Genomic DNA, 22701 nt, shown 5'->3' with positions numbered 1-22701 from the left:
CCCCACGGCACAGGCCCGCCCGCGGATCGGTGGGCCCCAACCGCAGGCCAGGTCACCGTGGGGGCACCCCCCGGGGCCAGATCACCCCGCGCCCCCCCCCAGGACCCCGGAGCCTGCCCGCGCCGCCTTGTCCCGATGTTCAAAAGGTGGTTTGATTCTCGCCGGTGGGACAGGCATTCCAGCAGCAGGACTTTGGCCCATCACGAGCCGGAGAATCACCGGGGGGGCCCGCCAACCGGCGCTGCGCGATTCCCGCCCCCGACGAATATCCGGTGCCGGAGAGAGGGGGGGGATGAGGGAGACTGAGAGGGAGAATGAGAGAGATAGAGGGTCGGAGAGAGAGGGAGGGGGGATGAGGGAGACAATGAGAGGGGGAATGAGAGAGAGGGTCTGAGAGAGAGGGAGGGTCTGAGAGAGAGGGAGGGGGGATGAGGGAGACAATGAGAGGGGGAATGAGAGAGGGTCTGAGAGAGAGGGAGGGGGGATGAGGTGGACAATGAGAGGGGCAATGAGAGAGAGAGAGACAGTCTGAGAGAGAGCGGGTCTGAGAGAGAGGGAGGGTCTGAGAGAGAGGGAGGGTCTGAGAGAGTGGGGGATGAGGGAGACAATGAGAGGGGGAATGAGAGAGAGAGAGGGTCTGAGAGAGAGGGAGGGTCTGAGAGAGAGGGGGGATGAGGGAGACAATGAGAGGGGGAATGAGAGAGAGAGAGGGTCTGAGAGAGAGAGAGGGTCTGAGAGAGAGGGGGGGTGAGGGAGACAATGAGAGGGGGAATGAGAGAGAGGGAGGGTCTGAGAGAGAGAGAGAGGGTCTGAGAGAGAGGGGGGATGAGGGAGACAATGAGAGGGGGAATGAGAGAGAGGGAGGGTCTGAGAGAGAGGGTCTGAGAGAGAGAGAGGGTCTGAGAGAGAGAGAGGGTCTGAGAGAGAGAGAGGGTCTGAGAGAGAGGGTCTGAGAGAGAGAGAGGGTCTGAGAGAGAGAGGGTCTGAGAGAGATAGAGGGTCTGAGAGAGAGGGAGGGTCTGAGAGAGAGGGAGGGTCTGAGAGAGAGGGAGGGTCTGAGAGAGAGAGAGGGTCTGAGAGAGAGAGAGGGTCTGAGAGAGAGGGTCTGATAGAGAGGGTCTGAGAGAGAGAGAGGGTCTGAGAGAGAGGGGGTGAGGGAGACAATGAGAGGGGGAATGAGAGAGAGAGAGGGTCTGAGAGAGAGAGAGGGTCTGAGAGAGAGGGAGGGGGGATGAGGGGGACAATGAGAGGGGCAATGAGAGAGAGAGAGACAGTCTGAGAGAGAGAGTGGGTCTGAGAGAGAGGGGGGGATGAGGGAAACAATGAGAGGGGGAATGAGAGAGAGAGGGTCTGAGAGAGAGAGAGAGAGGGTCTGAGAGAGAGGGTCTGAGAGAGAGAGAGGGTCTGAGAGAGGGGGAGGGTCTGAGAGAGAGGGGGGTGAGGGAGACAATGAGCGGGGGAATGAGAGAGAGGGAGGGTCTGAGAAGAGGGGGGTGAGGGAGACAATGAGAGGGGGAATGAGAGAGGGGGGGTCTGAGAGAGAGGGGGGTGAGGGAGACAATGAGAGGGGGAATGAGAGAGAGAGAGGGTCTGAGAGAGAGGGAGGGTCTGAGAGAGAGGGTCTGAGAGAGAGGGGGTGAGGGAGACAATGAGAGGGGGAATGAGGGAGAGAGAGGGTCTGAGAGAGAGGGAGGGTCTGAGAGAGAGGGTCTGAGATAGGGGGGGTGAGGGAGACAATGAGAGGGGGAATGAGGGAGAGGGTCTGAGAGAGGGGGGGGTGAGGGAGACAATGAGAGGGGGAATGAGGGAGAGAGAGGGTCTGAGAGAGAGGGGGGGGTGAGGGAGACAATGAGAGGGGGAATGAGGGAGTGAGTTGGTGTTGGCTCAGTGCACTGTTGATGGGGATATGAACAACTCTCCAGGAATGAACACAGCCGCCTGGGCCCTCACTCCAGCTGTTTGTCAAACCTCAGGGAGGCTTCCTCTTTAGGCCTTCGACAAACGAGCAGCTGATGAATAAATATGTGTGTTTTTGCATCCCGACATTCCCATTATTCTGCATGGAGACTCCAGGGACACAGGCCAACCTGACAGAAATGCAAGGCTGTGCAGTGAAGTAACTGGTGCTGAATGTTAACAGCTCCCTGTACAACTGTCACAGACATATTCATCTGGCATGAGGGGGCTCTCTCCATCACTCTTTATGTGTGTTTGGCTATGTCCCTCTCCCTCTCTCTCTCTCTTTGCCTGTTTCTCTCTCTTTCTCTCTGTCTCACTCTCTGTCTATATCTCTCTCTCTCTCTATTTCTCTATCCCTCTCTCCTGTCTCTCTGTCCTCTCTCTCTGACTCTCTCACCCTTGATTCTCTCTCTCTCTCCCTGTCTCTCTCTCTCTCTCTCTGTCTCTCTCTCCCTCCCTCTCTCTCTCGCTCTCTTCCTATCTTTCTCTCCCTCTGTCTCTCTCTCTCCCTTGCTCTGTCTGTCTGTCTCTCTCCCTGTCCTTCTGTCTCTGTCTCTCTCCCTCCCTCTGTCTCTTTCTCCCTCTCTTTATCTCCTTCTCATCTGTCTGTCTGTCTCTTTCTCCCTGTCTCTCTCTCTCTCTGCATCTCTCACTCTCCACGTCTCTCACTCTCTATGTCCCTCTTTTTCTGTCTATCTGTCTCTCCCTCTCTCTCTCTGTCTCTGTCCCTCTGTCTTTCTGTCTCTCTGTGTGTCTCTCTCTCTGTGTCTCTCACTCTGTATCTCTCACTCTCTACGTCTCTCACTCTCTATGTCTCTCTTTTTCTGTCTCTCCCCCTCTTTCTCTCTGTCTGTCTCTCTCTGTCTCTGTCCCTCTGTCTTTCTGTCTCTCTTTCTCTGTCTCTTTTCTCCCTCTCTCTCGATCTTTCTCTCTCTGTCTCTCACTGTGTCTCTCACTCTCTATGCCTCTCTCTTTTTGTCTCTCTCTTTCTGTCTCTCCATTTCCCCTCCTCCGAACCTCCGTGGCCAACACCTACCCGGGTCAATGAGGGAAATCTCCATCTATCCTCGTGCCTTTCCGACTCCCCCCCGACAGCCCCCGTAGTCTCCCCATCCCCAATACCTCCTCTACTGAAGGTGCTGCCTCTCGCTGGCGAACAGTCCCTCCGCCACCTCACCCCCCCCCCCCCCCCCCATTCCCGCTGCTCCCTGCCCCGCAGGCTACAATGACAGGGTAGGGCGGCATGCCGTATTTGCACTCCCCACCACCGCCCCTCCCCCCGTACAAGCGCAGAGGACGACAAAACATTGCCGATTGCGGCATACCCCAGGAGAGGAGCGAAGACTGGGCACGGCTATGCCTGCTGCAGTCGAGCAGCCGGAGAGGAGGAGGGGTGGTGGTGGTTATGGGGGGGGGGGGGGGGGGGGAGGGGGGAAGAGGAGATAACCGAGTGCCCCTGATATCAGAGAGGTGATGGTTCAATGGGGAGAATGTGAAATGGGGCGAGCTGTTGGCGCCTCAGGCGGGGCTGGGCTAAAGTTCTGAGGGCAGATTAACGCAGAGATGGCTGACTCCTCCCGACTGGGTCTCTGCCCCGTCAATCCTGCCGGCTTTGCAGCACGGCACTCTGTTGCCATGGGCACTATAACCAAAGCGACAGACTCTCTCGGCTCTCCAGTGCAACAGTATATTCTGTTAGTAGCTGAGTGGAGGCAAGACCCCCTCCTCGCTCACCGAATGTTAACCCCCGGTTCCGGTCCCTGTTCATGAGCCCCCCCCCCCCCCCCCCCGCGAGAAACAGAGAGAGGGACAGACAGAAAGAGAGAGTGAGAATGACAGAGAATGAGAGAGAGAGATTGACAGAGGGAGAGGAAGGAGAGAGAGAGATGGAGCCAGAGAGAAACACGAGAGAGGGACGAAATGAGAGGCAGAGAAATAGAGGTCGGGATAGGAGAGAGGGAGCAAGAGTAGCAGAGAGAATGAGAGAGGGAGTGATAGAGATGGAGGGAGCAAGAGATAGAGGGAGAGAGGGAGGCAGAGTGACAAAGAGAGAAAGATGGAGGGAGCGACAGCGAGGGAGAAAGAGATAGGGATGGAGGGAGTGACAGAAAGGGAGAGAGGGCGATGGAGGGAGAAACAGCTTAAGAGAGAGAGGGCGAGAGACAGAGGGCGGGATTCTCCCACCCCGCGGCAGAATGTCCACGCCGTCATAAACGGAGTAATTCTGGCCCCTACAGGGAGTCAGCACGTGCTGAACTGGCACCGCGGCATCCGCGCATGCGCGGTGGCCTCCTTCAACGCGCTGGCCCCGACGCTACATGGCGCAGGGCTACAGGGGCCGGCACGTAGGAAAGGAGGCCGGGGGACAGAGAGGTCGGCTCACCGATCGGTGGACCCCGATCGCGGGCCAGTCCGCATTGGAGGGCCCCCTCCCCCCCCCACAGGCTGCCACACGACCCTCTGCTCCGCGGAGAATCGCGTGCCGGTGTCGGGGGGGGGGGGGGGCCTGGTCGCGGGGATTCTCCGGCCCGGCCGCGGATTGAGAGAATCCCGCCCAGAGAGTGAGCTGGACGGAGAGAGAAACAGAGAGAATGAGATGAAGGGAGTGACAGTGAGAGATAGAGGGAATGACAGACAGAGAGTTGGAGGGAGTGAGAGAGATGGAGAGATAGTGCATGAGATGTGGAGAGACTGACAGAGTAAACAACAGAGGGCACAAAATAGAGAGGGAGTAAGAGAGAATGTTGGAAGGAGAGAGAGAGAGAGAGAGATGGGGGGCAGAGAGAGAGCTAGAGATGGAGAGAGAGAGAGACAGAGAGAGATGGAGGGAGTGACAGAGAGAAAGAGAGAGAGAGATGGAGGGAGAGGGAAAGGGAGAGAGAGAGAGAGAGATGGAGGGAGAGAGATGGGGAGAGAGAGAGATGGGGGGCAGAGAGAGATGGGGGAGAGGGAGAGATGGGGGAGAGGGAGAGATGGGGGAGAGGGAGAGATGGAGGAAGAGGGAGAGATGGAGGAAGAGGGAGAGATGGGGGGAGAGGGAGAGATAGGGGGAGGCGGAGAGATGGGGTGTCATAATATCCACCCATGTATATAATGAGATGCAGAAGGCAGTGATTGACGCACAGGATGACCAGTAAGCACACAGAATAGTGCAGCCAATCACCAGACAGGACACTACCACTATAAAGCCAGAGGGCACTAGGTTTCCCGCTCTCTCGGGACCCAGGTACTGAGACAGTCAGAGTCCACGAGCTAGCACAGTGTAAACACCATGCGGTAGCTAGTAAGTCTGGTCAGGCTAGTACAAGGTCACTAGTCAGATCAGTGTAGTGTCGACCCACAGCTGAATATGTACAGCAGTTCACCTAGTTGAATAAAACAGTGTTGGATCTTCTCCTGTGTTAGACGTCTGTTTCTAATTTCCCTGCATCGAGTGCAGTCCACATTTAACCGACCTGCCTAACACATCAGGGGAGAGAGGGAGAGCTGGAGGGAGAGAGAGAGAGATGGAGGGAGAGAGACAGATGGAGGGAGAGAGAGAAATAGAGGGAGAGAGAGAGATGGAGAGAGAGAGAGAGATGGGGGGGAGAGAGCGCAATGGAGGGAGAGAGAGAGAGATGGAGAGAGAGAGAGAGATGGGGGGTAACAAGAGATAGAGGGAGAGAGGGAGAGGGAGCCAGTGACAGAGAAGAGAGAAAGATGGAGGGAGCGACAGCGAGGGAGAGAGAGAGATGGAGGGAGTGACAGAGAGAGAGCTGGAGAGACTGACGGAGGGAGCAAAATAGAGAGGGAGAGGGAGTGAGAACGTTAGAGCGAGAGAGTCAGAGAAAGAGATGGAGGGAGCAACAGAGAGAATAAGATGAAGGGCATGACAGAGAGAGATGGAGGGAGTGACAGAGGGAGAGATGGAGGGAGTGACAGGGTGAGAGATGGAGGGAGTGATAGGGAGAGAGATGGAGGGAGTGACAGGGAGAGAGATGGAGGGAGTGACAAGGAGAGAGATGGAGAGAGAGAGAGAGAGAAAGAGAATGAGGGTGAGAGACAGTGAGATGGAGGGAGAGAGAGAGTTGGCAGCAGTGCCGGAGATAGAGAGATGGAGGGAGAGAGAGACAACGAGATGAAGGAAATGTCAGAGAAAGAAAGATGAAAGAAAGTGTGACAGAGAGAGATGGAGGGGGAGAGAGAGAGAGAGATGGAGGGAGACAGAGAGAGAGATGGAGGGAGAGATATAGATGGAGGGAGAGAGAGACAGATGGAGGGAGAGGGAGATAGATGGAGGGAGAGGGAGATAGATGGAGGGAGAGGGAGATAGATGGAGGGAGAGGGAGATAGATGGAGGGAGAGGGAGATAGATGGAGGGAGAGAGAGATAGATGGAGGGAGAGAGAGAGATAGATGAATTGAGAGAGATAGATGGAGGGAGAGAGAGATAGATGGAGGGAGAGAGAGATAGATGGAGGGAGAGAGAGATAGATGGAGGGAGAGAGAGCGAGCTGAAGAGAGTGAGAGATGGAGGGTGACAGAGTGAGTGAGATGCAGGGAGAGAGAGAGAGATGGAAGGAATGTGAGAGAGAGAGATGGAGGGAGTGATAGGGTGTGGCCATCTAAAATGGCCGCCCGCAAAGGATAATGGGAATTGTGGTCAAGTCGGGACACAGACAGTGCACAGCTGCTGTGTATTGTGCAGAGAAAAACCAGACCGAACTGAAACTTGCCCCTGTTAAAGGTCAATCATCGATTTCCCCAGACAATAGACTCAAATTAAGGAATAGCAACAGTAGCAGACTCACCGGCGTCACCTCCCCTTATTTGGAAAGGCATACGTACTTGGGACAATGGTAACTCGGACCCGCCCAGCCATCGAGGTACCCGCCTCTAATGCCCGGTATCGATTAGAGTGATCGAGACCCTATCGATCCATTAGGTCCTGAGTTAACCCCGCCCAAAAGGGCACGAAAGAGAAGAAGGATAAGAGGCCCTGCCCACGAGGGATCGGTCTCTTTTGGGATCGGCCTGTGCCCACTCCAATCGCAGCATAACGACCAGCCAAGTTCAAGACCCGCGATCACTACCTGACAGAGACGAGCCGCAGCCGAGACAAACCTGACAATTTCCAGCCGACACACGTGGGGACTCGGATAAAGGCCTTATCCACCCGCACAGAGCCGGTCACCCAGAAGTTAAGTTAATTAAGAAGTTAGTTGATAGGTGTAGTTTAATATGAAATGAAAATCGCTTATTGTCACAAGTCGGCTTCAATGAAGTTACTGTGAAAAGCCCTAGTCGCCACATTCCGGCGCCTGTTCGGGGAGGCTGGTACAGAATTGAACCGTGCTGCTGGCCTGCTTTCAAAGCAAGCGATTTAGCCCAGTGTGCTAAACCAGCCCCTGTAGCCACGTGTATCATTGCACAGAGAGATAGGTCTTGTGTTTAATAATAAACTGTCTCTTGAACTAACACACTGCTTGTGCGGCCGCTTGGTCAACACAAGAGACATACTCGCAGCTTGTGGTTTGTTAATATAGGTAGCAACACGAGAGAGAGAGAAGGGATGGAGGGAGAGGGACGGAGAGAGAGAGAGAGAGATGGAGGGAGGGAGTGACAGAAAGAGTGAGATGGAGGGAGGGAGAGAGATGGAGGGAGGAGAGAGATGGAGGGAGTGACAGAGATAGAGGGATAGAAAGATGGAGAAAGAGAGAGATGGAAAGAGAGAAAGACGGGGAGAGATGGAAAGAGAGAGAGATGAAGGGAAAGAGAGAGATGGAGGGAGAGAGAGAGATGGAGGAGAGAGGGAGATGGAGGGAGAGAGAGAGAGATGGAGGGAGAGAGAGAGACGAAGGGAGAGAGGGAGATGGAGGGGGAGAGAGAGAGAGATGGAGGGAAAGAGAGAGAGATGGAGGGAAAGAGAGAGAGATGGAGGGAAAGAGAGAGAGAGATGGAGAGAGAGAGAGAGGACGGAGAGAGAGAGAGAGAGGACGGAGAGAGAGTGGGAGAGAGGACGGAGAGAGAGTGGGAGAGTCTTACCGAGGTATTCTGGCACTGCACGCTGCTGCTGTTGAATCGGACGGCAGGGACCCGCTGCACACGGCTCTGGACATTGAAGATGCACTCGTAGCTCCGCTGGCCAGACTGCGGTTGTGGCAGGTTCCGGGCGCGCAGTGTGATGGGCCGGACAACTCCCACGGGCACCAGCACCTCGTTGTTCGGCATGATCTGCGGGCACATCTGGGAGGGGCAGTGAGAGAATGGGAATGAATATCAGACAATTTCTGCCCCTGCCCAACTCCCGCCCCACTCCCCACCCTGTTGGAACGTCCAATCTGCGCCCAGCAAGATCCCGCAAAGGTCAAGACGCCAATGACCCAAATCAGCTCTTTATTTTAAGAAATGTTGTTTGAGGAATAAACTTTGGACCTGGGAGAACTCCACCCTCCCCCCCCATGCCCTTCCCCCCCCATCCTCTTCTTCAATAGTGGCCATGGGTCTTTTACATCCACCAAACAGAGACACAGACAGAGAACATACACTGCAGAAGAAGGCCATTCGGCCCATCGAGTCTGCACCGACCCACTTAAGCCCTCACTTCCACCCTATCCCCGTAACCCAATAACCCCTCCTAACCTTTTTGGACACTAAGGGTAATTTAGCACGGCCAACCCACCTAACCTGCATATCTTTGGACTGTGGGAGGAAACCGGAGCATCCGGAGGGGAGAACGTGCAGACTCCGCACAGACAGTGACCCAGCGGGGAATCGAACCTGGGACCCAGTGAAGCCACAGTGCTATCCACTTGTTGCCCCTCTGTTTCTCTCTCTCTCTCTGCCTGCCTCTTTATTTCCATTTGTTAATGGGATGTGGCCGTCGCTGATATTATTGCCCATTCCCGAGAGAGCATTTAAGAGTCAGGGAATTAGAATCATAGAATTTACAGTGCAGAAGGAGGCCATTCAGCCCTAAAAGTCCACACCGGCCCTTAGAAAGAGCACCCCACTTAAACCTACCCCTCCACCCTATCTCCATAACTCAGTAACCCCACCTAACCTTTAGAGACTCAGGGGGCAATTTAGCGTGGCCATTCCACCTAAACTGCACGGTAGGGATTCTCCGACCCCCCACCCCCCCCCCCCCCCCCCCCCCGCCGGCTGCCGTATTCTCCGGCGTCGTTTTTCGGGCGGGGGCGGACTCACGCCACGCCGGTCGGGAGCCGTTGGTAGCGCCCCCCCCCCCCAGCGATTCTCCGGGCCCGTTCCGTGGGGGTACTTCTTCCTTCCGCGCCAGCCCCTGTAGGGCTCCGCCATGGCCGGCGCGGAGAAGAGACTCCCCTGCGCGTGCGCCAGAATACGAAGGCCGGTCTGCGCATGCGCGAACTCGCGCTGTCCATTCGGCGCCAGCTGGAGCGGCGCCAACACCTCCGGGCGTCCACCTAGCCCCCGAGGCAGGTGAGAATTCCTCACCTCGGGGGTCCGTTGACGCCGGAGTCGTTGGCGCCTGTTTTCCCGCCGGCGTGAGGACTTAGTCCCCGGAAGGGAGAATCCCGGCCCACATCTCTGGACTGTGGGAGGAAACCGGAGCCCCCGGAGGAAACCCACGCACACACGGGGAGAACGTGCAGGCTCCGCACAGACAGTGACCCAGCCGGGAATCGAACCCGGGACCCTGGAGCTGTGAAGCCACAGTGCTAACCACTGTGCTACCGTGCCGCCCACATTGCTCTGGGGTCTGAAGTCACATGTAGGTCAGACCAGGTAAGGATGGCAAATTTCCTCCCCTAACGGACATGAGTGAACCAGATGGGGTTTTTATGACAATCGGCCTTGGTCATCTGTCCTGGGTGGGATTTGAACCCAGGACCCCAGAGCATTACCCTGCGACTCTGGGTTACTATACCACTACTATCTCGGTCTGTAAATTCTGATTTACCCTCCTGTGAAGGGCCTCAGGCAATGTTTACGGTGGTAACGGGCGCTAAAGAAATGCAGGTTGTTGTTGGCGCCGGGTTATGTAGAAAATGTGAGGAGAATTATTTGATTGAAGAGACCAGGAGACCCATTCAGCCCCTCTCGAGCCTGTTACACCTGTTACACAGGAACAGGAGGAGGCCCATTCAGCCCCTCTCGAGCCTGTTACACAGGAACAGGAGGAGGCCCATTCAGTCCCTCTCGAGCCTGTTACACAGGAACAGGAGGAGGCCCATTCAGCCCCTCTCGAGCCTGTTACACAGGAACAGGAGGAGGCCCATTCAGCCCCTCTCGAGCTTGTTACATAGGAACAGGAGGAGGCCCATTCAGCCCCTCTCGAACCTGTTACACAGGAACAGGAGGAGGCCCATTCAGCCCCTCTCGAGCCTGTTATACCGGAACAGGAGGAGGCCCATTCAGCCCCTCTCGAGCCGGTTACACAGGAACAGGAGGCCCATTCAGCCCCTCTCGAGCCAGTTACACAGGAACAGGAGGACCATTCAGCCCCTCTCGAGCCTGTTACACAGGAACAGGAGGAGGCCCATTCAGCCCCTCTCGAGCCTGTTACATAGGAACAGGAGGAGGCCCATTCAGCCCCTCTCGAGCCTGTTACATAGGAACAGGAGGAGGCCCATTCAGCCCCTCTCGAGCCTGTTACACAGGAACAGGAGGAGGCCCATTCAGCCCCTCTCGAGCCTGTTATACCGGAACAGGAGGAGGCCCATTCAGCCCCTATCGAGCCGGTTACACAGGAACTGGAGGCCCATTCAGCCCCTCTCGAGCCTGTTACACAGGAACAGGAGGAGGCCCATTCAGCCCCTCTCGAGCCTGTTACAAAGGAACAGGAGGAGGCCCATTCAGCCCCTCTCGAGCCTGTTACATAGGAACAGGAGGAGGCCCATTCAGCCCCTCTCGAGCCTGTTACACAGGAACAGGAGGAGGCCCATTCAGCCCCTCTCGAGCCTGTTATACCGGAACAGGAGGAGGCCCATTCAGCCCCTCTCGAGCCGGTTACACAGGAACAGGAGGCCCATTCAGCCCCTCTCGAGCCAGTTACACAGGAACAGGAGGACCATTCAGCCCCTCTCGAGCCTGTTACACAAGAACAAGAGGAGGCCCATTCAGCCCCTCTCGTACCTGGAACGGAAGGTGGGGGGGGGGGTCCGAGGTGTCGCGGTGTTCCGGGACCTCCCCTACAGGGGGACCCGGAACGGTCCACAGCACCTCCTCCTCCCTCGGGGGTGCCCAATGGCCTCCGTCCTCGACATGGGTCGGGGATGCGAACATACCGAGCATCCAACGCCCCCCCCCCGACACCTGGCGCTGCCAGTACTGGAGGCCCGCCCTGGTATCAACAAAGGCCTGCAAGTTTGCAGCCATGGAGCTCAGGGCGTTGGCCATCCCTGTCTGTGTCTGGGCGTCGCCAGCCAGCACCTGGGCAATGGCGCCGATGCCCTCAGCGATGGCCTGCTGAGACTGGGCCACGGCCTGCAAAGACTGGGCCAATGCCTGCTGGGACTGCTCCATGGCCTGCTGGAACTGGGCCACGGCGTTGAGTGCCTCTGCGATCTGCTGCTGGCTCTGGCTCATGGCTTCCTGTGAGGGGGCAGCCATGTCCTGGGCCACAGACGCCGCCTGCACGGAATGCCGCAGGCCTCGCAAACCGCTCCCCATGTCTGACACCGTCGCACCCATTGCCTCCACCGCGGACGCCACCTGTGCGGTTTCGGCCTGGGTGGCACGTATGACCGGCACCACTCCCAGCTCCTGCAGGCGGGTGGATTCCTCCACCTGCGTCTGCAGCTGCCGCAAGCCGGCCGTCACCCCCCTTCGATCGTCCCTTGGTCCGTGCCTGCATCGGGTCTATGGGCGGGTGTGGTAACTCCAGGAACCCGGGACCCGTCTGGGCGGCAGATGGTTGCCTGCGCCGGTCTGCCCTCCGACCGCCCGGCCCCTCGGCTGCTCCTGCCTCCACCTGCTGTACCGGGACGGCTGTGTTGTGCGCACCAGTGAGTGTCCCAGATGCCTCATCGCCAAAGTGCCCAACCGATGTGAGTGTCGCTGCGATGGTGGAGGGTGGAGGAGATAGCAGTGGCGTAGCGTCGTGCTCCTCATCCGACCCGAAGACCAGGTGTGTCCTGGGTGGGTGTGACCTGGGTGGGTGTGTCCTGGGTAGGTGTGTCCTGGGTGGGTGTGACCTGGGTGGGGTGTGTCCTGGGTGGGGTGTGTCCTGGGTGGGTGTGTCCTGGGTGGGTGTGTCCTGGGTGGGTGTGTCCTGGGTGGGTGTGACCTGGGTGGGTGTGTCCTGGGTGGGTGTGTCCTGGGTGGGTGTGACCTGGGTGGGTGTGACCTGGGTGGGTGTGACCTGGGTGGGTGTGTCCTGGGTGGTGTGTCCTGGGTGGGTGTGACCTGGGTGGGTGTGTCCTGGGTGGGTGTGTCCTGGGTGGGTGTGTCCTGGGTCGGCTGCGCCGGTGGCCTGTTCCCTGTGGCTGCCCCCCCTCATCGCTGGGTCGGCTGCGCCGGTGGCCTGTTCCCTGTGGCTGCCCCCCCTCATCGCTGGGTCTGGCCCACTGGTGTTGCCGCACACGCACTAGATGGGGGCTTCGTCTCCCTGGTGCTCAGGGTCTGTCCCTGGCTCGTGGCCGCTCGATCGTCCTGGGGGCTGTCGCCATCCGAGGGGACGGGTGGGTCGACGTTCGGTTCTGTAATACACAATACAGCATGCATGGTCAGACACCCGGGCGGAGATAGGGGGCAGGGGGATATGGGGGGATATGGGGGGAGTGGGATAGGGGGGATATGGGGGGGGAGGGGGATATGGGGGATGGAGGATATGGTGGATGGGGGAAGGGCGATATGGGGGGAGGGGGATATGGGGAGGGGGATATGGGGGATGGAGGATTTGGGGATGGGGGGATGGGGAGGGGGATATGGGGAAGGGGATAAGGGGGAAGGGAGATATGGGGGATGGAGGATATGGGGGATGGGATATCGGGGATATGGGGAGGGGGCTATGAGGGATGGAGGATATGGGGAGTATGGGGAAGGGGGATATAGGGATGGAGGATATGGGGGGTGGGGGATATCGGGGAGAGGGATATGGGGGTGGAGGATATGATGGATGGGGGATATGGGGGAAGGGGGATGGAGGATATGGGGGATGGAGGATATGGGGGATGGAGGATATGGGGATGGGGTATATCGGGGAGGGGGATATGGGGATGGGGATATGGGGGTGGGGGATATGGGGATGGAGGATATGGGGGTGGGGGATATCAGGGGAGAGGGATATGGGGGGTGGAGGATATGATGGATGGGGGATATGGGGGAAGGGGGATATGGGGGATGGAGGATATAGGGATGGAGGATATGGGGGGTGGGGGATATCGGGGAGAGGGATATGGGGGTGGAGGATATGATGGATGGGGGATATGGGGGAAGGGGGATATGGGGGATGGAGGATATGGGGATGGAGGATATGGGGGATGGAGGATATGGGGGATGGAGGATATGGGGGATGGGGTATATCGGGGAGGGGGATATGGGGATGGGGATATGGGGGTGGGGGATATGGGGATGGAGGATATGGGGGTGGGGGATATCAGGGGAGAGGGATATGGGGATGGGGATATGGGGGCTGGAGGATATGGTGGATGGGGATATGGGGAAGGGGATAAGGGGGAAGGGAGATATGGGGGATGGAGGATATGGGGGATGGGGATATCGGGGATATGGGAGGGGGATATGAGGGATGGAGGATATGGTGGATGGGGGATATGGGGAAGGGGGATATGGGGATGGAGGATATGGGGTGGGGGATATCGGGGAGAGGGATATGCTGGATGGGGGATATGGGGGATGAAGGATATGGTGGATGGGGGATATGGGGATGGTGGAAGCGGATATGGTGGTTGGGGATTATGGGGAGGGGGAATATGAAGGATAAGGGGGTTATGGGAGGGGGATATGGGGAGGGGGATATGAAGGATAAGAGGGATATGGGGGAGGGGGATATGGGGAAAGGGGATATGGGGAAAGGGGATATGGGGAAAGGGGATATGGTGGATGGGGGATATGGGGAGGGGGATATGGGGGAGGTGGATATGAAGGATAAGGGGGATATGGGGAGGGGGATATGGGGGAAGGGGGATACGAGGAGGGGGATATGGGGGGGTGGAGGATATGGGGAAAGGGGATATGGGGAAGGGGATACGGTGGATGGGGGATTTGGGGGAGGGGGATATGGGGAGGTGGATATGAAGGATAAGGGGGATATGGGGAGGGGGATATGGGGAAGGGGGATATGGGGAGGGGGATATGGGGGGTGGAGGATATGGGGAGGGGGATATGGGGGAAGGGGATATGGGGGAAGGGGGATACGGTGGATGGGGGATATGGGGGAGGGGGATATGAAGGATAAGGGGAATATGGGGAGGGGGATATGGGGAAGGGGATACGGGGAGGGAGATATGGGGGTGGAGGATATGGGGAGGGGGATATGGAGGGTGGAGGATATGGGGGATATGGGGGAAGGGGGAAAGGTAGACAGGCAGTGGGGGGGCCTCACTTGGTGCTGTGCCCCCAACCTCTGCATCCGCAACCTCCCGGGTCCTCGGGTCCACCTTCCAGGGCCCTCTCCTCATGGATGGTGAGTGGTCGCAGTTCGGGTGGACCCCCTCCGGCCCTCTCACGTTCCCGGTTGTTTGTGAGCGCGCTTCTCCTGTGGGGGAGGGAGGGTGGCAGGGATAAAGGGCAACTGTGTTAGGCAGACATATACATGCGGACCAGAGGTTGTGTGTATGTTGGCAGAGGTTCACAACCCATCCTGCCAATGCAGCCTGCAGGGGTGGGTGCAGCCATGTCGGTTGCAGCTCGGGCTGTGCCGCCCATCGGGGTGGGGGGGTTGGTACTCACCCTGGCTGCCCTGACAAGGTCATTGATCTCCTTGTGACACTGGATGCCTGTCCTTGTCACGGCCACGGCACTGACGGCCTCTGCCACCTCCCTCCGCAGGCGCCAGCTGAGGCGTGGAGCGACCCTGCGGCCGTGTCCGGGGTACAGGGCCTCCCTCCTCTGCTCCACTGCGTCCAGGAGCGCCTCGATGACCCGCTCCTGGAACCGCGGTGCTGTGCGGTGGGCGGCCATTTTGACGGGTCTCGGGAGGGGGGGGGGGGCGTCTTTTGTGCTGCGACGCTGGGTGGGCGTCCTTTGTGCTGCAAAGCCACGCGGTGTCTCTTTCGGCGCGCGCGTCCGTGACGGGTGACGCCGTCGCGAATGGCATCACGCCGCTGCTAGCCCATTCCCGGCCGGAGAATTCGCGACGTTCCGGGGGGTCCGACGCCGGAGTCATTCGCGCCGTTTTTGCTGCCGGGTTCGAGCCATCGCGCCGATTCACGGAGAATCCCGCCCCAGGGCTGTTTATGTGGATGGTTGACTGTTAAACAGCAGAGAGGTAAAAATGGATCAACAGAGACACTTTACTCAGCTCTCATTAATGAGCTCATTGAGAATCCAGTAGAGATTTTCAAGTATCCATCAATTGCTGCTCTTTAACCCCGTGTTAGCTCAACTCATCAGTTCTACAGGCACTTAATAAATGTGACAGGCTGTAGCTGTGCCAAGGCCCCACGCTGGAGAGAGAGAAGGCATCGCATCGCCAACCCTGCCCACCGCATCCACACACACACACACACACACATCTGTGCATGAGAGTGGCAGACAGCAGAAATAGAAAAGGGAGACAGAGAGAGAGTGGGGGGGGGGGTGAAAGTGAGTGACAGGAACAGAGACTGAAAGAGAGACACAGAGAGAGAGAAGAGGGAGGGAGGGAGAGAGAGAGAGATGAGAGAGAGAGAGAGAAGGGAATCGGGAGTGAGAGGGACAGAGACAGAAAGAGAGATAGGGGGCGGGATACTCTCACTCTGGGGTCGGAGAATCGCTGGGATGGGAGCGAATCGCGCCACGCCGCCCCTACGATGATTCTCCGGAGAGCGGAGAATCGGCGCCATTGCCGTCGGCCCGGCGCCGGTCGGGGGCTGCTCGACGCCCCCCCCCCCCCCCCCCCCCCCCCCAGCGATTCTCGGCCTGTGAAGGGCTGAGTGGCCACGCCAAAAAAGCCGAGTCCCGTCGACGCCGTTCACACCTGCTCTTACCCGGTGGGATCTGGGCGTGGCCTGGTTGGAAGGCGGGGGGGGGGGGGGGGGGGTGCCTCCGCTGTAGCCTGGCCTACGATCGGGGCCAACCGATCGGCGGGCTGGGGGCCTCTTTTGTTCCGTGCCGGCCCCTGTAGCCCTGCGCCATGTTGCATCAGGGCGGGCGCAGAGAAGGGAGCCACCTCGCACGCGCGGCAATCGCGCCGGTCCCACGGCGCACGCGCGGGTTGGCGCCGCTGCCACTGCGCATGCGCAGACAGGTGGCGCCCATTTGATGCCGGCATCGGCAGCTGGAGCGTCGTAGGGGGTAGCTCCAGTGCCGTGCTGGCCCTCTGTAGGGGTCAGAATGTCTGCTCCTGAGGGCATGTTGACACTATCGCCGCAAAGGTGCTTACGACGGCATCAACACTTAACCTCAGGATCAGAGAATCCCGCCCAGAAAGACTGCGAGAGACAGAAAGAGAGAGGGCATAAGGGGGCGAAGGGGAGAGAAAGAGTGAGAGGAAAATATAACGTTGGAAAATATAAGTGATGCACTTTGGTAGGAAGAATAAAGAAGCTGAATGTTATTGAAATGGAGAAAGACTGCAGAAAGCTGCAGCACCGAGGGAGTTAGGGGTCCTCGTGCGTAAATCACGAAAAGCGAGCATGCAAGTTCAGCAGGTCATCGGGAGGGCGAATGGAATGTTGGCCTTTATTTCAAAGGGAATGGAGAATAAAAATAGGGACGTCCTGATAAAACTGTCCAAGGCGTTAGTTAGACCACACCTGGAATGCTGTGAACAGTTTTGGTTCGCTTAGTCCAGAGAAGGTTCACTTGATCCCGGGAATGGAGGGATTTTGTTATGAGGAGGGGTTGAGTAGGCCGGGGCCTGTACTCATTGGGAGTTTAGAAGAATGAGAGGCGACCTTATTGAGACAGAGAGGATTCTGGGTGGGATTGACGGGGTCGATGCTGAGAGGATGTTTCCTCTTGTGGGAGAATCTGGGACCAGAGGGCAGAATCCCAGAGTCAGGGATTTGAGACAGAGGTGAGGAGGAATTTCTTCTCTCCGAGGGGAGTGAATCTGTGGAATTCTTTACCGCAGAGAGCAGTAGAGGCCGGGCCGTTAAGTATGTGCAAGGCCGAGAGAGACAGATTTCTAATCAGTGAGGGGATCCAGGGTTACGGGGATAAGGCGGGAAAGTGGAGTTGAGGATTATCAGATCAGCCAGGATCTCATTGGATGGGGGAACAGACTCGATGGGCCGAATGGCCAACTCCTGCTCCTACTTCTTATGGTCTTAAAAGGGAGGGAAAGAGAGAGACTCAGCTGGAAAGACTGAGATGGAGAGCAGAAAAATGGGGACAAGGTGAGATAAAGAGAGATACACATAGGGAGAGAGGCGAAAAAGCAAGAGAGAGAGATATAGACACGAAAAGAGAGACGGACAGAGGGAGGGGCAGGGTGAGACAGAGAGACACAGAGAGGGAAAGAGAAAAAAAACAGACAGAAAGAGACCCTCCGACAGTGCGGCGCTCCCTCAGCACTGACCCTCCGACAGTGCGGCGCTCCCTCAGCACTGACCCTCCGACAGTGCGGCGCTCCCTCAGCACTGACCCTCCGACAGTGCGGCTCTCCCTCAGCGCTGACCCTCCGACAGTGCGGCGCTCCCTCAGCACTGACCCTCCGACAGTGCGGCTCTCCCTCAGCGCTGACCCTCCGACAGTGCGGCGCTCCCTCAGCACTGACCCTCCGACAGTGCGGCGCTCCCTCAGCACTGACCCTCCGACAGTGCGGCTCTCCCTCAGCGCTGACCCTCCGACAGTGCGGCGCTCCCTCAGCACTGACCCTCCGACAGTGCGGCGCTCCCTCAGCACTGACCCTCCGACAGTGCGGCACTCCCTCAGCGCTGACCCTCCGACAGTGCGGCGCTCCCTCAGCACTGACCCGACAGTGCGGCGCTCCCTCAGCACTGACCCGACAGTGCGTGCTCCCTCTGCACTGACCCTCCGACAGTGCGGCGCCCCTCAGCACTGACCCTCCGACAGTGTTGCGCTCCCTCAGCATTGACCCTCCGACAGTGTGGCGCTCCCTGAGCACTGACCCTGCGATAGTGAGACACTCCCTCAGCACTGACCCTTGATGGGGGGGGGGGCTTTAATTCTGAGGATAAACAGGTGGACGAGGGTAAAGCAGTTGATATGGTGTATATGGATTTCAGTAAAGCGTTTAATAAGGTTCCCCATGGTAGGCTATTGCAGAAAATACGGAAGAATGGGATTCAGGCTGATTTAGCAGTTTGGATCAGAAATTGGCTAGCTGGAAGAAGACAAAGGGTGGTGGTTGATGGGAAATGTTCAGCCTGGAGTTCAGTTACTAGTGGTGTACCACAAGGATCTGTTTAGGGGCCACTGCTGTTTGTCATTTTTATAAATGACCTGGAGGAGGGCGTAGAAGGATTGGTGAGTAAATTCGCAGATGACACTAAAGTCGGTGGAGTTGTGGACAGTGCAGAAGGATGTTGCAGGTTACAGAGGGACATAGATAAGCTGCAGCACTGGGCTGAGAGGTGGCAAATGGAGTTTAATGCAGAAAAGTGTGAGGTGATTCATTTTGAAAGGAGTAACAGGAAGACAGAGTACTGGGCTAATGGTAAGATTCTTGGCAGTGTGGATGAGCAGAGAGATCGCGGTGTCCATGTACATAGATCCCTGAAAGTTGTACCCAGGTTGATAGGTTTGTTAAGAAGGCGTACGGTGTGTTAGCTTTTATTGGTAGAGGGATTGAGTTTCGGAGCCATGAGGTCATGTTGCAGCTGTACAAAACTCTGGTGCGGCCGCATTTGGAGTATTGCGTGAAATTCTGGTCACCGCATTATAGGAAGGATGTGGAAGCATTGGAAAGGGTGCAGAGGAGATTTATCAGGATGTTGCCTGGTATGGAGGGAAGATCTTATGAGGAAAGTTTGAGGGACTTAAGTCTGTTTTCGTTAGAGAGAAGAAGGTTAAGAGGTGACTTAATTGAGGCATACAAGATGGTCAGAGGATTAGATAGGGTGGACAGTGAGAGCCTTTTTCCTCGGATGGTGATGTCTAGCACGAGGGGACATAGCTTTAAATTGAGGGGAGATAGAAATAAGACAGATGTCAGAGGTAGGTTCTTTACTCAGAGAGTAGTAAGGGCGTGGAATGCCCTGCCTGCAACAGTAGTGGACTCGCCAACACTAAGGGCATTCAAATGGTCATTGGATGGACATATGGACGATAAGGGAATAGTGTAGATGGGCTTTCGAGTGGTTTCACAGGTCGGCGCAACATCGAGGGCCGAAGGGCCTGTACTGCGCTGTAATGTTCTATGTTCTATGTTCCATAAGCCTTTGAACTCAATGGCAGGGGAACTCTTACCCACAATCTTCTGACACTGAATGGTCGGGGGGGGGGGGGGGGGGGGGGATGCCCCACAGACGAGGGAAGTGATGAGAAAGCTAAAAAGGTTTTAAAGATTTTTCGCTTCAAAGGGTTCAGAAGAAAAGCTGACGTGAACTGCTAAATCTGCAAAAAAATACCCACTTAGCAGGAGAGAAGTCCTTAAAAAGTGCCTGACTGAACCTTTCTCACAGGGGCTTTGTAGTGATGTGTGGACTGACGGAGACACTTAGATTGTCCTCAGTGAGTGAAAGATGGAATGAGCTGCTGATGGGAGCTCCCCTTCTCCAGTAATTAATTACCGTTCCAACTTTGTTCTGTCGAATTGACTTAAAGAGGCAAACCGGAACCTTCCAGAAAACAGGCACTGAAGAACTGTCAACAATAGTCACACACACGCTCACACACACAAAGGGCTGTGTCCGATACCAGGGATGTGGCCCAGACTCCAGCACTTTTCCCACCCGGCTACGGTTCCCAAGAATTAACCCCTTCCTGCTTCTAAATATAGAATGCTCCCATCCCTCGGGAATCGCCGCTTTCCCACCGCAGCTGTCGCCATGAGGCGGGTGAGGGGAGGGTGGGGGGCCCATCACACTCGAGAGGGCAGACAAACGGATTCCACCCCCCCCCTCCCCCCACCCACCCGAGGCTCCCCAACAGCACGTAAAGATGGGACACATGAGGGGACAGGTGGGAAGGAGGTCCAAAAGCTCGGTCAAACAGTTGAGTTTTTAAGGAGCTTGTTAAAGGAAGAGAGAGACGGACAGAGAGAGACGGAGAGAGAGAGAGAGACGGAGAGAGAGAGAGAGACGGAGAGAGAGTGAGAGACGGAGAGAGAGAGACGGAGAGAGAGAGAGAGACGGAGAGAGAGAGAGAGAGAGACGGAGAGAGAGAGAGAGACGGAGAGAGAGAGAGAGAGACGGAGAAACAGGGTGTTTCCCTGTCACACGGGCATTTCGAAATGTCGTCCCGACGTATTGAACCCCTCAAAGCGATCCCGGAACACCCCCAAAACCCCAACTCACCAATAAGGGGGGTCCTCCAGCCCCCCTGAACCCGCACAGGCCAACGCCGGGCCCGATTCCCATCGCAGGAAAACAATGCCAGCCGGGCAGTGCCGCTGCCAGCTGGCAGTGCCACATGGGCAACTTGGCAGAGTCAGGCTGGCCCCAAGGTGGCATTACCAGGGTGGCAGGCTGGCAGTGCCAAGATGCACAGCTGGCAGCAGCAGTGCCAGACTGCCATCCTGCCAAGAGGGCACGCACCTGGGGGACTCCAATCCGCTGGGAGACCCACACGAGTGCCGACCCGTCTGGCCCTGGTTATGGGACCAACGCCGATCGGCGCTCGCCCGAGATCTCCAGGGCGAGGGAGTCAGATGGCCTCGGGTAAGGTCGCGGGAGTGTATATTAGTGAGACTAGCTGTCTTGCTCCAATGTGCTGATTTGCTAAAAGTGATCCTGCCCACAATGGGTGGGATTCACATCGCGACGTCCCGCTCGATTGCGTTAGATCGCATGAGGCCTGGCGAGCCACGTAGATCCCGGAAGAGGGATCGACCGGCATCTACCGGCCCTGGGGCAGAACGCGGCCGGTAGATCGCGCCCAGAGAGAGAGAGAGAGACAGATAGACAGAGAGAGAGAATCAGAGAGATAGACAGAGAGAGAGAGAGAGAGAGAGACAGAAAGACAGAGGTTTCGGGACGGAATTCCAGAGCTTACGGGCCCCCAGGTAGCTGAAGGCACGCCCGCGAATGGTGGAGCGATGGGAATCGGGGCATGCTCGAGGCCACGGAAGTGGAGGAGCGCAGAGATTTCGGAGGGTTTTAGGAGGTTACAGAGAGAGGGAGGATTATAGGGGCTGGAGGGGCAACTTAGTGACGCACTACTCACTACTGACCCTTGGACAATGCAGTGTTCCCTCAGCACTGACCCTCCGACAGTGCAGCGCTCCCTCAGCACTGACCCTCCGACAGTGCGGCGCTCCCTCAGCACTGACCCTCCGACAGTGCAGCGCTCCCTCAGCACTGACCCTCCGACAGTGCAGCGCTCCCTCAGCACTGACCCTCCAACAGTGCGGTGCTCCCTCAGCACTGACCCTCCGACAGTGCGGCTCTCCCTCAGCACTGACCCTCCGACAGTGCGGCGCTACCTCAGCACTGACCCTCCCACAGTGCGGCGCTCCCTCAGCATTGACCCTCCGACAGTGCGGCGCTCCCTCAGCACTGACCCTCCGACAGTGCAGCGCTCCCTCAGCACTGACTCTCCGACAGTGCGGCGCTCCCTCAGCACTGACGCTACGAGAGTGCGGCGCTCCCTCAGCACTAATGCTACGACAGTGCAGCGCTCCCTCAGCACTGACGCTCCGACAGTGCGGAGCTGCCTCAGCACTGACCCTCCGACAGTGCGGCGCTCCCTCAGCACTGACTCTCCGACAGTGCGGCACTCACTCAGCACTGACTCTCCGACAGTGCGGCACTCACTCAGCACTGACTCTCCGACAGTGCAGCGCTCCCTCAGCATAAACGCTCCAACAGTGCGGCGCTCCCTCAGCACTGACGCTCCGACAGTGTGGAGCTCCCTCAGCACTGATGCTCCAACAGTGTGGCGCTTCCTCAGCACTGACGCTCCAACAGTGCGGCATTCCCTCAGTATTGACCCTTCGACAGTGCTGCACTCCCTCGGCACTGACGCTCCGACAGTGCAGCGCTCCCTCAGCAGTGAACCTCCGACAGTGCAGCGCTCCCTCAGCACTGAACCTCCGACAGTGCAGCGCTCCCTCAGCACTGATGCTCCGACAGTGCAGCGCTCCCTCAGCACTGACCCTCCAACAGTGCAGAGCTCCCTCAGCACTGAACCTCCGACAGTGCGGCGCTCCCTCAGCACTGACGCTCCGACAGTGCGACGCTCCCTCAATACTGATGCTCCGACAGTGCCACACTCCCTCAGCACTAACGCTCGACAGTGCGGCGTTCCCTCAGCACTGATGCTCCGACAGTGCGGCGCTCCCTCAGCACTGACGCTCCAACAGTGCGGCGTTCCCTCATTATTGACCCTTCGACAGAGCGGTACTCCCTCAGCACTGAACCTCCAACAGTGCAGCGCTCCCTCAGCACTGATGCTCCGACAGTGCAGCGCTCCCTCAGCACTGACCCTCCAACAGTGCAGAGCTCCCTCAGCACTGAACCTCCGACAGTGCGGCGCTCCCTCAGCACTGACG

At 57.6% G+C, this 22701-nt stretch overlaps 1 protein-coding gene across 1 annotated transcript in view; it reads right to left on the bottom strand.

The window, feature by feature from the left end:
• The window catches only part of plxna3 (plexin A3), a 297717-nt gene that overhangs the window by 101644 nt on the left and 173372 nt on the right, over nucleotides 1–22701 (bottom strand). The window contains exon 10 of the mRNA XM_072487943.1: nucleotides 7983–8183. Coding sequence (XP_072344044.1) covers nucleotides 7983–8183 — 201 coding nt within the window. The remainder of the gene's footprint in view (nucleotides 1–7982; nucleotides 8184–22701) is intronic.

Source organism: Scyliorhinus torazame, chromosome 22 (genome assembly GCF_047496885.1).
Source record: "Scyliorhinus torazame isolate Kashiwa2021f chromosome 22, sScyTor2.1, whole genome shotgun sequence".
Taxonomy (NCBI): Eukaryota; Metazoa; Chordata; class Chondrichthyes; order Carcharhiniformes; family Scyliorhinidae; genus Scyliorhinus; species Scyliorhinus torazame.
This window is presented reverse-complemented; position numbering and strand designations above follow the sequence as displayed.